Source organism: Molothrus ater, unplaced genomic scaffold (genome assembly GCF_012460135.2).
Source record: "Molothrus ater isolate BHLD 08-10-18 breed brown headed cowbird unplaced genomic scaffold, BPBGC_Mater_1.1 matUn_MA179, whole genome shotgun sequence".
In the NCBI taxonomy this organism is placed as follows: Eukaryota; Metazoa; Chordata; class Aves; order Passeriformes; family Icteridae; genus Molothrus; species Molothrus ater.
The window spans coordinates 74,157-89,613 of NW_023416716.1; the positions used below are offsets into that span (position 1 = coordinate 74,157).

Genomic DNA, 15,457 nt, shown 5'->3' on the forward strand with positions numbered 1-15,457 from the left:
GCCATGGGGGTGTGGCCTAAATGATCCCACCCCTTTGTGTGGGCAGGGCTTAATCGTGGCCAATGGGAGGGTGGCATCACCAAGCCCCGCCCATTTCCTGGGGTGACGCCTCAAAGCTGCTCAAGCTCCGCCTCCCCAGGTGAAATCACGCCCATATTTGGGTGACCACGCCCCTGGGCCGCACCATATGCAAATTAGACCACGCCCTGTAGTGACCACGCCCCATTCAGGCCACGCCTCCTGATTAAGCCCCACCTCCCCACACCTGGGGGTTCATTTTGGGGCAAATTCTTCCCTTTTTGGGTCCTTCATTCCTCTATGCCCCAAAGGGGCGGAGCTTCAGGGTGGGGCGTGTCCTTCCACCTTTGTGGGCGGGGTCTCCCCAGCTTGGGCTCCCGCCCCCTCCCCCACCCCCTCACACCTTGTAATAGGCGGGGGGCGGGGCTGCGGGGGGGAGGGGCAGCTCGCGCAGGGGGTGGGCGGGGCCCGGTCCGTGGGGGCGTGGCCTCGCCGGCCCCGCCCCTCCCCGCGGGGTTTTTTGGGGTCTCCGGGGGCGGCGCCGCCACCAGAGCGCCCCCCCCGCCCCCCCCAGCAGCGCCAGCAGCGCCGCCCCGCCCCCCGCCGCCCCCAGCACCGCCCCCTCCCGCGCGGGGGGCGGGCCCGGCCCGGGCGGGCTCGTCTGATTGGCTGAACCTGGGGGAAAGGGGGAGGAGTCAGGGGCGGGGCTTCAGGTGGGTAAAGCCCCTCCCCCTGCAGCCCCTCCCCCTCTGCACCTTTACCTGTCCCGGCCGGGTCCGGCGGCGGCTCCGCCCCGGGGCCTGTGGGGGAGGGGAGGGGAGGGAGGGTGAGAGGGGGAGGGGCGGGGGCGGGGGCGGGGCGGGGTGGGGGCGGGGCACTCACGCTGCCCCACGCGCAGGGTGACGCGCATGGCCCGCGTCAGGCAGGCCCCGCCCTGCCGGTTCTCCAGCCCCTCGGGGGTCCCGTCAGACGTGGCTGCAAAGGATGGTGGAGGCCCACTGTGACGTCATCTGTGACGTCATGCCACTCGTCATAAACCCCTCCCCCCCAATGATGTCAGAGCCTGGTCACTCCCCGTCTCCCCCTGATGTCATCACCCGTTCTGGGGATGTCGCGTCCTGTGACGTCATCGCCCCCAGTGATGTCACAGCATTGCGCGTTGATGACATCACAGGGATAGTGATGACATCATCGTGACATCATCCCTGCCCTAATGCTGTCAGCTCCCCCCCACGGTGTCACGCCATCGATGCTAGTCCCCTCCGATGACATCACAGACCAATGACATCACACCCTGATGACATCACACCCTGATGACATCACCAGCACCTCCCAGAGGGCGAACGAGCCCCAAAACCCTCCCCAAAGCCCCTCCCAAACACAACTCCACACCCCCTCCCCTCCACCCGTTCCCCAATGACATCACCACCTCCCCGATGACATCACCACCCCTTGCTATGACATCACCCCCTCCCCGATGACATCACCACCCCTCGCTATGACATCATCACCCTGATGACATCACCAGCACACCCTGAATACAACCCAACCCCTCCACGCCTTCCCCAATGACATCACCCCCCCAGCGATGACATCACCCCCCAGCGATGACATCACCCTCCCACAACGCCATCGTCCCCCCCGCCCCGCCCCCGCTGATGACGTCACGGCTCACTGATGATGTAATAGTCGTGCTGCCGGCGGAACTCATGTCCCCAGAGGTTGGGGCTGAACTCCTGGAATTTGATGGTGAAGCGAACGTCGCGCTGGGGGCGGTCGCAGGTGAGCAGCAGCGTGGGGGCGGGGCCGGGGGGCGGGGCCTGCACCTGGCAGCGCCGCGCCTGCGCCCCCCCCACCAGGTACAGCTTGTAGTACTCGTACCCCGCCCCCCCCGGGCACACCAGGTCCAGGCGGTCGCCGATCTGAGGGTACAGCACGTAACCGCCGGCGTCCAGGAACCTGGGGACAATGTGACACTGCGTGTGACACTGTGTGTGTGTGACACTGAGGGTACAGCACGTAACCGCCGGCGTCCAGGAACCTGGGGACAATGTGACACTGGGTGTGACACTGTGACACTGTGTGTGTGTGTGACATCCTGTGTGTGACACTGTGTGCGACACTATGACACTGTGTGTGTGACACTGTGACACTGTGTGTGTGACACTGAGGGTACAGAACGTAACCGCCGGCGTCCAGGAACCTGGGGACAATGTGACACTGGGTGTGACACCGTGACACTGTGACACTGTGTGTGTGTGACATCCTGTGTGTGACACTATGACACTGTGTGTGTGTGACACTGTGACACTGTGTGTGTGTGACACTGAGGGTACAGCACGTAACCGCCGGCGTCCAGGAACCTGGGGACAATGTGACACTGCGTGTGACGTGTGTGACACTATGACACTGTGTGTGTGTGACACTGTGACACTGTGTGTGTGTGACACTGAGGGTACAGCACGTAACCGCCGGCGTCCAGGAACCTGGGGACAATGTGACACTGCGTGTGACACTGTGACACTGTGACACTGTGTGTGTGTGACATCCTGTGTGTGACACTGTGTGACACTGTGACACTGTGTGTGTGTGACACTGTGACACTGTGTGTGTGACACTGAGGGTACAGCACGTAACCGCCGGCGTCCAGGAACCTGGGGACAATGTGACACTGGGTGTGACACTGTGACACTGTGTGTGTGTGACACTGTGTGTGTGTGACACTGTGTGTGTGACACTGAGGGTACAGCATGTAACCGCTGGCATCCTGGAACCTGGGGGGACATGGGGACAACGTGTGACACTGGGTGTGTGTGTGACACCGTGACACTCTGTGTGACACTGTGTGTGTGACACTGGGTGTGTGTGTGACACCGTGACACTCTGTGTGACACTGTGTGTGTGACATTCCGTGCGTGTGACACTTGCGTGCGACACCATCACGGTCAGGGTGACACAGCGGAGGTGACACCAGACGAGACACTGCGTGTGTGACACAGTGACAGGCGTGACACTGCCACCGTGACAGTGACACCGTGGGGGTGACACAGTGACAAGTGTGACACTGCCACCGTGATGGTGACACCATCAGGGTGACACCGTGTGACACCACAGGAGGGTGACAACACCAGGCATGGGGACACAGTGACACCCTGGGCATGGGGACACGGTGACACCCTGGGCATGGGGACACGGTGACAGCCCAGTCAGGTGTGGGGACACGGTGACACCCTGGGCATGGGGACAGTGACAGCCCCGTCAGGCGCCCCTGCAGCGCTGGGGGGGGGGGGTTGGGCAGCCATTGTTGTCACCATGGCAACGGCGCCGCTGCCCCTCCCCCACCCGCTCCGTGGGGGGCCTGGGGGGGGAGGGGACACAGCAGGGGGGACCCGGGGCCGGGGGCACCCGAGGGGGGGACCCGAGGGGGGGCTGGGGCTGTCACCGTCACTGTCACCGTGTCACCGTCACCGTGTCACCGTCACCGTGTCACCGTCACCGTGTGGCTGTCACTGTGTCACTGTCACTGCATCACCGTCACTGTGTGGCTGTCACCATGTCACTGTGTCACACACATGGAGTGGCACCCGGTGTCACCCCCCTGTGATGGTGTCACCCCCCTGTGCTGGTGTCACACCTGCTCAGTGCGACAGATGTGGCGACACCTGCGCTGGCACGCGGTGTCCTCGTCGCACCGTGTCACACACGTGGTCACGGTGACAGCCACGGTGTCACAGTGTCACTCACACTGTCACGCTCAAGTTGTCACACTTGGTGTCACCCAGTCACAGTGTCACACACAGCCACAGCGCCAGGTGTCACAGTGTCACTCACGGTGTCACTCACGGTGTCACACAGTCACGGTGTCACTCACAGTGTCACACAGTCACGGTGTCACACAGTCACGGTGTCACTCACGGTGTCACAGTCACAGCGCCAGGTGTCACTCACGGTGTCACTCACGGTGTCACTCACGGTGTCACACAGTCACGGTGTCACACAGTCACAGTGTCACACAGTCACGGTGTCACTCATGGTGTCACAGTCACAGCGCCAGGTGTCACTCACGGTGTCACTCACGGTGTCACTCACGGTGTCACACAGTCACGGTGTCACACAGTCACAGTGTCACACGGTCACGGTGTCACTCACGGTGTCACACAGACGATGTCACCCACAGCCCGTTGTGTCCCGCCCCCGGTGTCACCCACATGGTGTCACCCCCCATGTCCCCATCCCCATCTCTTGGGGTCACCTGGAGCAGGTGAGGAGACCCCCAACCCCCCCCTCCCCCTCCCAGACCCCTGGGAGCCCCTCCCCCCCTTTCCCTCCCGACATTTTCAGGTCCCCAAGACCCCTCAAGCCCCTCCCCCCCCCCAGCCTCCCCTGATCCCCCCCTTGACGCCCCCAAATCCCTCACGACACCCCCAGACCCCCCAAATGCCCCAACCCCCACAGGCCCCCAGGTTCCTCAAGACCCCCCCCAAGCCCTCAGACCCCAAAAGCCCCCAGACCCCTCCAATCCCCTCAGAGCCCCCAAATCCCCTCAGAGCCCCGGTACCCCAAGACCCCCCTGGTGCCCCCCAGCCCCTCGGACCCCCAAATCCCCTCAAGACCCCCCACCAATATCCTAAAGACCCCCCCAGACCACTCAATCCCCCCAATCCCCCTGGACCCCCCAAACCCCTCAATTCCCCCCGGACCTCCCAATTGTCCCCGGACCCCCCCAATCCCGTCAATCCCCCCGGTGCCCCCCAGTCCCCTCAATGCCCTCGGACCCCCCAATACCCCCAATCCCCCCGGAGCCCCCCAACCCCCGTCCCCCCCCCGTTGCCCCCGCCCCCGTTGCCCCCGCTCTCACCGCCGGTTCCCGGTGTGCCAGACCACCGGCTCCAGGCTGAGCCCCGCGGCCCCCGCGCCCAGCACGGCCACGAGCAGCGCCGCCGCCGGCCCCGCCATCGCCCCCCGCCCCCGCGGGGCCGCCGCCCCCGGCCCGGCCCCGCCACCCCCGCCGGGACCCCCCCGGTGCCGCCCCCGGCCCGGCCCGGACTCGAACCCGGGTCCCCGCGGGGCCGCCCCGGCTGCGACCGCGCCGGAGGAGGAGGGGCGGGGCTTTTCCTGAGGGGCGTGGCCTCAAATGGGGGCGTGGCTTTTCGGAGTGAAAGGCGTGGTTTGGAGCGGGGGAGGGGCCTCGTGGGTGGGCGTGGCTGCGTAGTGAAGGGGGTGGGTGGGGCTGATAAAGGGGCGTGGTCACGGATGGGCGTGCTCGTTGTTTGGGAGACATGGGGCGGGGCATGAAAAGGTGGGCGTGGTTTTAATATTTAAAAGGCGTGGATTGGGGTCAGGGTGTGTATTTAGGGGGCGTGGCTTAGCGCAATTAGCATGGACGGGCACTTAAAATGGGGCGTGGTCTTTTGGAAGGGGCGTGACCAAAAGTTAACGTGGCCACACCCACAGAGTCAGACCTCTGTGGGTGTGGCCACGTGGTTGGGCGTGGCCTCAGGGCGGGGGCGTGGCCAGCAGCGCCACACAGATTTCCATGGCGACATCACAACCCCCACCGTTGCCATGGTGATGATAAAGCTGCTTAGGAACAGGCCCCGCCCCTTTGTTTGTGTGTGGGGGGGGGCTCTTAAAGGGGCAACGCCGGAATTGCAGGGTGGGGACCACGGAGGGGCTGGGGACGATTTTGGGGCACCCGTGGGGGGTGTTGGGGTGTGGGGTGGGGCAGGTCTGGCCACGCCCCCACCTGTGACAGCCCACGGGGGGTGACAGAGGGCAACAGTCACAACGGCTTTAGTACAACCGAGGCCTGGGGGGGACATCTGGGGTCCCCAAGGGTGACACTGGGTGACATTCGGGGTCCCCAAGGGGGCTGTGACCCTCCAGGATCCCCAGGGGTGACAGTTCTGGTCCTCAAAGGTGACAGCCACTGTCCCCAGGGAGGTGACACTCAGTGTCCCCCAGGGAGGTGACAATCTCCAGTCCCAATGTCCTCAGAGAAGTGACAACAGCCAGTCCCAGTGTCCCCAGGGAGGTGACAATCGGTGTTCCCGGGGAGGTGACAATCTGCAGTCCCAGTGTCCCCAGGGAGGTGACAATCACCAGTTCTGGTGTCCCCAGGGATGTGACAATCTGCAGTCCCAGTGTCCCCAGGGATGTGACAATCGGTGTCCCCACTGAGGTGACAATGGCCGGTCCCGCTGTCCCCAGGGGTGTGGCAATCGGTGTCCCCGGGGATGTGACAATCGGTGTCCCCGCTGAGGTGACACTGGCCGGTCCCGCTGAGGTGACACTGGCCGGTCCCGCTGTCCCCGGGGGTGTCCCCGGGGGTGTCCTCGTGTCCCCACCACCAGAGCTGCAGCCGGATGTCCCCTCCCGGGGCCGGCCCCTCCTGTGTCCCCTCGCTGTCACCGTCGCTGTCCCACGGCGCCGGGAACAGGCGCTGGCCCGAGGCCGTGGCCAGGAGCGGCAGCGCGGGGTGCAGGCTGGGAATGGGGAAACGGGGAAATTTGGGGGATTTCGGTGAAAATTGGGGAGTTTGGGGTGGAAATTGGGGGGATTTGGGGGAGATTTGGGGTGGAAATTTGGGGGACTTAGGGTGGAAACTTGGGGAGGTTTGGGGTGGAAATTTGGGGGAGTTTCGGGTAGAAATTTGGTGTGGAAACTTGGGGAGGTTTAGGGTGGGAATGTGGGGGAGTTTGAGGAGGAAATTTGGGGGGTTCGGGGTGGAAATTTGAGGGAGTTTGGTGTGAAAATTGGGGGAGTTTGGGGTGGAAATTGGGGGACTTTCGGTGCAAGGTGGGGGTAGAAATTGGGGGAGTTTTGATGTGGAAATTTGGGGGATTTGGGTGAAAATTTGGGGAATTTGGGGTGGAAGTTTGGGGTAGGAATTGGGGTGAGATTGGGGTGGAAATTTGGGTGAGTTTGAGGAAGAAATTTGAGGCATTTGGGGTGGAAACTGGGGGACTTGGGGTGAAAGTTTGGGGTAGGAATTGAGAGAGTTTGGGGTGGAAATTTTGGGAGAGTTTGGGGTGGAAATTTTCGGAGATTTGGGACGGTAATTTGGGCGTTTGGGAGGTGATCCAAGGTACTTTTTGGAGGGATCCCCAAATTTTATTAGGGTGGGTCCCAACGATTTTTGGGGAGGGGTCCCCAATGTTTTTATGGGGGAATCCCCAGGTGTTGTTTTTTTGGGGGGGAATCCCCAGGTGTTGTATTTTTGGGGGGGAATCCCCGTTTTTTGGGGTTACCTGGTGCCGTTGACGCAGTCGCGGAGGGCGCGGAAGCGGAGCAGGGGGGGCAGCTCGGGGGGGTCCCCCGGGCTGGGCGGGGCCAGCGTGTCCCAGACGGTGACAAAGCCGTCGGTGTCACCCCCGACCAGGAACCGCCCCGACCTGGGGGGCACCGGGGACAATGGGAGACCCCAACCCTAAAAACCCCCTGAGACCCCCGCCCTAAAACCCCCAGAGACCCCCGCCCTAAAAACCCCCTGAGACCCCAACCCTAAAAACCCCCTGAGACCCCTGCCCTAAAAACCCCTAGAGACCCCCGCCCTAAAAACCCCTTGAGACCCCCACCCTTAAAAACCCCCAGAGACCCCAACCCTAAAAACCCCCAGAGACCCCAACCCTAAAAACCCCCAGAGACCCCCACCCTTAATAACCCCCAGAGACCCCCAACCCTAAAAACCCCCAGAGACTCCCAACCCTAAAAACCCCCTGAGACCCCCACCCTTAATAACCCCCAGAGACCCCAACCCTAAAAACCCCCAGAGACTCCCAACCCTAAAAACCCCCTGAGACCCCCACCCTTAATAACCCCCTGAGACCCCAACCCTAAAAACCCTCTGAGACCCCCACCCTTAATAACCCCCTGAGACCCCAACCCTAAAAACCCCCTGAGACCCCCACCCTAAAAACCCCCTGAGACCCCCAACCCTAAAAACCCCCTGAGACCCCCGCCCTTAAAAACTCCCAGGAAATGGGGAGGGGGGGGTCCAAAAATCCCCTCGGGCCCCCACCCAAAATCTGATTCAGGGGTGCTGGACCCACCCTAAACGTCCTCAAGGAGAAGGTCCAGGTGTCCAAGAGCCCCAAAAATCCCCCCCAAAAGGTGCCCCAGGTGTCCCCAGAAGTTGCCCCAGGTGTCCCCAGGAGTGCCCCAATTTTCGGGGGGGGTCACTCACGGGTCGAGGTCAAAGGTCACGCGCTGGTTGGTGGCCACGCGCCGCGGCAGCGCCAGGAGGGGACGCTCGGGGACACGAAGGTCCCAGCAGAGGATGTGGCGGTCCTGGGGGCGGGGCCAGGCCGGGACACGCCCATCAGGCATGAAGCCACGCCCCCAATGAGAAAACCACCTCCCATCCCATAAGCCACGCCCACAAAGCTCCACCCACTACACTGGGAGATGTCAATCAGAGCCTAAACCACGCCCCCAAAAACACGCACTGAGGCCACACCCGCATTCATAAAGCCCCGCCCACCACGAGGCCACACCCTCATAACAACCCACAGCCCCCACCCACCCCATGCCCCACCCAAAAGCCACGCCCACATTTGGCCACGCCCACCTTCCTCCCGCCCGCGTACAGGTGAGTCCCACAGGGGCTGAAGCGCAGGTGAGTGGGCGCGGCCGGGAGGCGGGGCCAGAGCGCCACGGCCCCGCCCCCTTCTAGCGGGTACAGCCCCAGGCTCCGCCCATAGGAGCCGCAGGCGAACAGCGATTGGCTGGGGCTGAAGGCCAGGCAGCCAATCAGGCCTCGCTGGCCATGCCCGCCCTCTGGGAGGGGGTGGAGACAAAGGTTAGGCCACGCCCCCTTCAGTGAGGCCACACCCCCTTGGACTCCACCCACCCAAACTCTCCCCTCCTTGGGACCACGCCCGTCAAAGCCACGCCCCCTTATGTTCCACTCATTTACATTTTGCCAGACACTCCCTGTTAAGCCCCACCCCAGGGCCCCACCCACTCCCAGACCCCACCCTTTAGGCCACGCCTCTTTTCCTTTAGGCCACGCCCATTTTGACCACACCCCACCCTTTTTAACCCCTGACTTTCCCATTTTAACCCCCAATACAGGGTGGGAATTGCCCCTGCACCACCCCCGCCCCTCCCATTGACCACACCCCTTTAGACCACGCCCCCTTTGGCCTCACCCCACCCCTTTTAACCCCCGAATACCGGCTGGGAACCTCCCCTTACCCCACGCCCAGACCCCACCCCATTAAGCCCCGCCCCCTTTAAGCCCCGCCCCCCTTAAGCCCCGCCCCTCACGGCTCAGGCTCCTCTGGAGGCCGCCCCGGCCCGGGCACTCGGTCGGGAACTCTCGGACGGCGCCGTCGAAGCCGCCCAGGAGCCGGGAGCCATCGGGGGCGAAGGCCAAGGAGTGGGGGGCCACGGGCTCGTCCTGGGGACACCACGGGGTCCCTGAGGGCGCCCCAAAACCACCCGGGATGGGGGGGGGACCCCAAAAACCCTACAGGGAACGGGGACACCCCAAAACCCTCCTGGGACAGATTGAGGGGACCCAAAACCCACCTGGGAGAGATGGGGGGCCCCAAAAACCCTACAGGGAACGGGGACACCCCAAAACCCACCTGGGAGAGATGGGGGGGACCCAAAACCCTCCTGGGAGAGATGGGGGATCCCAAAACCCTACAGGGAATGGGGAGACCCCAAAACCCACCTGGGACAGATGGGGGGACCCAAAACCCTCCTGGGACAGATGGGGGGGGACCCAAAACCCTACAGGGAACGGGGAGACCCCAAAACCCACCTGGGACAGATGGGGGATCCCAAAAACCCTACATGGAATGGGGAGACCCCAAAACCACACGGGACAGCTCTGGGGGGTCCCCAAACCCCAAAACTCCTCCCATTAAAGGGGTCAGGGGTCCCCAAAAGCTTATCCGGGACCCCAAAATCCACCCAGGGACATCCCAGGGGTCCCCAAACCCAGTCCCCTCCCAGTTCCCTCCCAGTTTGATCCCAGTCCCTCCCAGTTTGATCCCAGTGCCCACCAGGTGGTTGTGGGCACGGAATGAGCCCCTCAGGCTCCCATCGAAGGCGTCCCAGAGGTGCACGGGGCTGTCCCGGCTGCTGGCGGCCACCCTGCCCAGTACAGACCAGTATAAACCAGTATGGACTGGCATGGACCGGTACACGCTTGTACGGACCAGTATGGACCAGTACGAACCAGTATACACCAGTACAGACCAGTACGGACCGGTATGGACCAGTATAAACTGGTATGGACCCGTATGGAGTGGTATAAACCAGCACAGACCAGTACAAACCAGTACGGACCAGTATAAACCAGCACAGACCAGTCTGGACCAGTAACGACCTCCCAGGAGCCGCCCCTGCTCCCAGTACACCACCCCCAGTTCATCCCAGTAACAACCAGCGCCTTCCCAGTTCCCTCCCAGTGCTCCCAGTCCGTTCCCAGTATATCCCAGTCCATTCCCAGTTCCATCCCAGTCTCTCCCAGTCCATTCCCAGTATATCCCAGTCCCTCCCAGTCCATCCCAGTCCCTCCCAGTCCATTCCCAGTATATCCCCGTTCCCTCCCAGTCTGTTCCCAGTCTCTCCCAGTCCCTCCCAGTCCATTCCCAGTTCCCCCCCAGTCCATTCCCAGTCCCTCCCAGTCCATTCCCAGTATGTCCCAGTCCCTCCCAGTCCATTCCCAGTATATCCCAGTCCCTCCCAGTCCATTCCCAGTATCTCGCAGTCCCTCCCAGTCCATTCCCAGTCCATTCCAGTCCCTCCCAGTCCATTCCCAGTATGTCCCAGTCTCTCCCAGTGCTCACAGGCAGCTGGGGGGGTCGTTGGAGTCCATCAGGGGGTACCAGGTGAAGTCGTAGATGGTGTCACCTTCGGCCACCTGCACGGCCGGGAGCTGCCACCAGTGACCAGAGTGACCAAGAGTGACCAGAGTGACCCGAGTGACCCCAGTGACCCTGAGTGACCCCAGAGTGACCCCTGAGTGACCCCTGAGTGACCCCTGTGACCACTGAGTGACCCCTGGAGATCCACAATGACCCCCCCAGTGACCCCCCAGCCCCCCAAAATCCCCCCCAGGACCCCCCAAAATGACCCCAAACCTCCCCAAAATGACCCCAAACCCCCCCAAAGTGACCCCAAACTCTCCTCAGTGACCCCCAGACCCCAAAAATTACCCCAAACCCCCCTAAAGTGACCCCAAACCCCCCTAAAGTGACCCCAAACTCCCCCAAAGTGACCCCCCCACCCCCCCCAAATCCCCCCAGCCCCTCCCCCACCCACCAGCTGGGGGAGGGGCGCCCCCGGGGGGGGTCCCGGGGGGAGGGGGAGGTCGAAGATCCTCAGGGCGTTGTCGTTGCTGCAGGTGAGGACGCAGGAGCCGTCGGGGGCCCTGGGGGGACCCCCAAATGTCACCCCAAAATAGCCCCGGGTGTGGGAACCCTCCCATTGTCACCCCAAAATAGCCCCGGGTGTGGGGACCCCCCCATTGTCACCCCAAAATAGCCCCGGGTGTGGGGACCCTCCCATTGTCACCCCAAAATAGCCCCGGGTATGGGGACCCCCAAATGTCACCCCAAAATAGCCCCGGGTATGGGAACCCCCCCATTGTCACCCCAAAATAGCCCCGGGTATGGGGACCCCCCCAAATGTCACCCCAAAATAGCCCCGGGTATGGGGACCCCCCCATTGTCACCCCAAAATAGCCCCGGGTATGGGGACCCCCAAATGTCACCCCAAAATAGCCCCGGGTGTGGGGACCCTCCCATTGTCACCCCAAAATAGCCCCGGGTGTGGGGACCCCCCCATTGTCACCCCAAAATAGCCCCGGGTATGGGGACCCCCCCATTGTCACCTCATGGACCCCAAAATGACCCCTCAGGTATTGGGGATCCCCCAATGAACCCCAAAACAAACCCCAGGTGTTGGGGACCCCCCCATTTCAACCCCCCAGGGGACCCCAACCCTCCCCCGGGGATTTTGGGGTGATTTTTGGGGAAGTTTTGGGGTGATTTAGGGATGTTTTGGGGGAGGTTTTGGGGTGATTTTTGGGGGGGCTTTGGTGTGATATAGGGAGGTTTTTTGGGGTGATTTTTGGGGTGATTTTTGGCGGGGGTTTGCGGTGATTTTTAGGGAGGTTCTGAGGTGATTTTGGAGCGTTTTTGGGGTGGTTTAGGGAGGTTTTTGGGGTGGTTTTTGGTGTGATTTAGGGAGGTTTTTGGGGGGGTGTTGGGCTGATTTTCGGCGGGGGGTTCGGGGTGACTGTTGGGCTGATTTCTGAGGTGATTTGGGGAGGTTTCCGGGTGATTTTGGGGGGGATTTTGGGGTCTCTCACCATTTGCAGCCTCGCAGGTAATTCTCGGGGCGCTTCGCGAATTCCTCCCGCGCCCCCCAAACCGGGCGGGGGGGGCGGCCCAGTTCGTACTGCGGGAAACTGGGAAGAGCCGGAATTGGGGGGGTCAGGGACCCCCAAAACCCCTCAGGGACCCCCAAAAAATCCCCCCCAAACTCACTCGAGCTCCTCCTCCTCGGGCTCCGGCGGGGCCGCGTCCTGAGGGGTCCCGGGGGGTTCGGGGACCCCCTGAGAGGCTGCGGGGGGGGAGGGGAGAGGTCAGAGCCCCGCCCCATCCCCAACTTCCCCTCAAAAAACCCAAAATCCCCCCAAAAATCCCCCAAAAAAACCCCAAATTCTCCCGCCCCCCCCCCCCCTCAACGCGCACCGTCCACCATGGGCGCCGCCATGACAGCGAGAGGCCACGCCCCTCGCTGGCCACGCCCCCTAGCGGCACGCTCTTTAGGCCACGCCTCCAGCTCCATATATGGAATGAGGCGCGATTTGGATTGGCTCCTCCCTCTGTAGGCGGGGCTTCCGCTTTTCCCGCCAAAAAGGGACGCCTGCGATTTGGGGACCCCGAAATGCGACCCCAAAAACGGCCCCAAAACGGTCCAGAGGGACCTGGGACACCCCAAAATGGTACCTGAGGGTTTGGGGGGGTCTGGGGGACCCCAAAATGTGACCCAGGGGATCAGAGGGACACAGGGCACCCCAAAATGGCACCTGAGGGTTTGGGGGAGTCCCAAAAGAGGGTCCTGGAGTTGGTGGGGAGCAACCAAGGGGTGACCTGTGGCCGCCATGACCCAACCATGGTGACCATGACCCACTCTTGGCCACCATGACTCAACCATGGCTGCCATGACTCAATCATGGCCACCACCACCCAGCCATGGCCACCATGACCCAACCATGGCCACCACCACCCAACCATGGCTGCCACAACCCAACCATGGCCGCCATGACCCAACCATGGTGACCATGACCCACTCTTGGCCACCACCACCCAGCCATGGCCACCATGACCCAACCATGGCCACCACCACCCAACCATGGCCACCATGACCCCATAACAGCCATCACCACTCAACCATGGCCACCATGACCCAATCTTGGCCACCACAACCCAACCATGGCCACCACCACCCAACCATGGCTGCCATAACCCAACCATGGCTGCCACAACCCAACCATGGCCACCACGACCCAACCATGGCCACCATGACCCGATAATGGCCACCATGACCCAACCATGGCCACTAAGACCCAACCTTGGCCACCATGACCCAACTGTGGCTTCCATGACTCAACCATGGTGACCATGACCTAACCATCATCACCATGACTCAATCATGGCCATCACGACCCAACCATGGCCACCATGATGCTCCTCCATGACCCAGCCGTCCCACCTTGATGTTCCTCCACATCCCCCTCAAGTTCCTCAGGGCCACCCACAGGTGTCCAGGTGTGCCCAGGTGTCCCCAAATGAGGAGTTTTGGGGTGTCCCCCCTCCCCCCAAAACAGTCACAGATGAAAATCAGTAAAACTTTTATTAACTTCCCTCCAAAATCAGAAATTCCCCAAAATTCCTCCCCCCCCCCAACAACCCCAAAAGTGAAAACAGCAAAATAAAGGGGGGTGGGGGAGGGGCAAAGGACGCCCCCTCCCCCCTGAACCCCCAAAACCGCCACCAATGAGCCCCCCCTCCCCCACCCCCCCTCCCCCCCTCATTAACGAACCCCATAAATTACAACCCCACCCCCCCCCCCCACCGGACCCCCCAAAATCGGGGAGGGGCTCCCACGCCCGCCCCTCCCCCACCCCAACTGGGGGGGGGGGGGTGACCTCTAAACTGGGGGAGGGGGGAGGGGTCACCCTCAACTTGGGGGTCACCCCAAATTCAAGGCTTGGGGATCAACCCCCCAATTTCAGGGTTTCACCCCAATTTAGGGATGAACTCCTCAATTTTCGGGTTTCACCCCAATTTAGGGATTTCACCCCAGTTCAGGGATTCCCCCTCAACCCCCCCCCAGTTTTGGGGTTGCCCCCTCTGAACTTTGGGGGGGTTCCCCAAAAGTTCAATTCAGGGCTTCCCCCATAAACTTGAGGGTGCCTCCAACTTCAGGGGTGACCCCAAATTTCACCACCACCACCACCATCCTTTGGTGTCACCCCAATTTCAGGGTGACCCCAGCAGTCTGTGGGGACCTGGGGGGTGACAACAGCCCTGTCCCCACTGGGGGTTGGGGGTGACAACCCCAGCCCCATTTCCATTTGGGGGTGACAACCCCGTCACCACTGGGAATTGGGGTTTTTGGGGTGACAACCCCCGTTCCCATGGAAATTCGGGTGTCACCCCCATGACCTGTCCTGGGTTTTTGGCTTTTGGGGGTGACGCCCCCAGCCCCATTTCAGTGGGGGGCTCTGAGGGGGTGACGCCGCCGTTCCTGTGGAAGTTTTGGGGTCACCCCCACGGCCTGTGGGGTTTGGGGGTGACAACAACCCCGACCCCATCAGAATTCGGGGGTTCAGGAGGTGACAACCCCGTCCCCGTATCCATGTGGGGTTTTGGGGGTGACAACAACCCCGTCCCCAAATCAATTTTGGGGTCACCCCCATGGCCTGAGGGGTTTGGGGGTGACGATAACCCCGACCCCGTATCCATGTGGGGTTTTTTTTTGGGGTGGGGGTGACACCTCCATCCCCACATGGATATGGGGGTCACCCCCATGGCCTGGGGGTGTTTTTTGGGGGGTCCCACCCCCGTCCCCACAGGCGGAGCCCTCAGTTGTCGTCGTCGCTGTCGTCGGGGCTGATGGCCGGGCTGGTGAGGCTGTAGGTGGGGGACGTGGGGCTGTAGCCGGGGGACGTGGGGCTGTACGTGGAGCCCTTGGGCGAGGTGGGGCTGTAGGTGGGCGACGTTGGGCTGTACTTGGGCGACGTGGGGCTGTAGGTGGGCGAGGTGGGGCTGTACTTGGGCGACGTCGGGGTGTAGACGGGCGAGGTGGGGCTGTAGGTGGGCGAGGTGGGGCTGTACTTGGGCGTGGTGGGGCTGTAGGTGGGCGAGGTGGGGCTGTACTTGGGGGACGTGGGGCTGTACTTGGGGAG

At 62.5% G+C, this 15,457-nt stretch overlaps 3 protein-coding genes across 3 annotated transcripts in view; all 3 read right to left on the minus strand.

The window, feature by feature from the left end:
* KDM6B (lysine demethylase 6B) overlaps positions 1-4,974 on the minus strand; it is an 18,189-nt gene extending 13,215 nt beyond the window's left edge. Inside the window, exons 1-6 of the mRNA XM_036405876.2 lie at positions 4,877-4,974; positions 3,239-3,465; positions 1,694-2,059; positions 901-993; positions 780-818; positions 635-693 (exon numbers count right to left, since the gene is read on the minus strand). Of these exons, the coding sequence (XP_036261769.1) occupies positions 635-693; positions 780-818; positions 901-993; positions 1,694-2,059; positions 3,239-3,465; positions 4,877-4,974 (882 nt within the window). The remainder of the gene's footprint in view (positions 1-634; positions 694-779; positions 819-900; positions 994-1,693; positions 2,060-3,238; positions 3,466-4,876) is intronic.
* Positions 4,975-5,795: 821 nt separating this feature from the next.
* WRAP53 (WD repeat containing antisense to TP53) lies at positions 5,796-12,757 on the minus strand. The gene is made up of 11 exons (XM_036405879.2): positions 12,735-12,757; positions 12,528-12,603; positions 12,350-12,448; positions 11,299-11,407; positions 10,824-10,912; positions 10,035-10,125; positions 9,289-9,421; positions 8,588-8,796; positions 8,204-8,307; positions 7,269-7,412; positions 5,796-6,503 (listed from the first exon to the last, which is right to left on the minus strand). Exons 1-11 carry the CDS (start codon positions 12,754-12,756, stop codon positions 5,969-5,971), a joined length of 1,611 nt encoding a protein of 536 aa, XP_036261772.1. The 5' UTR covers position 12,757; the 3' UTR covers positions 5,796-5,968.
* A 2,266-nt stretch (positions 12,758-15,023) lies between these two features.
* The window catches only part of LOC118701245 (DNA-directed RNA polymerase II subunit RPB1-like), a 30,388-nt gene continuing 29,954 nt past the window's right edge, over positions 15,024-15,457 (minus strand). Inside the window, 1 exon segment of the mRNA XM_036405877.2 lies at positions 15,024-15,456. Within this exon segment, the coding sequence (XP_036261770.1) occupies positions 15,134-15,456 (323 nt within the window). The 3' untranslated portion in view covers positions 15,024-15,133.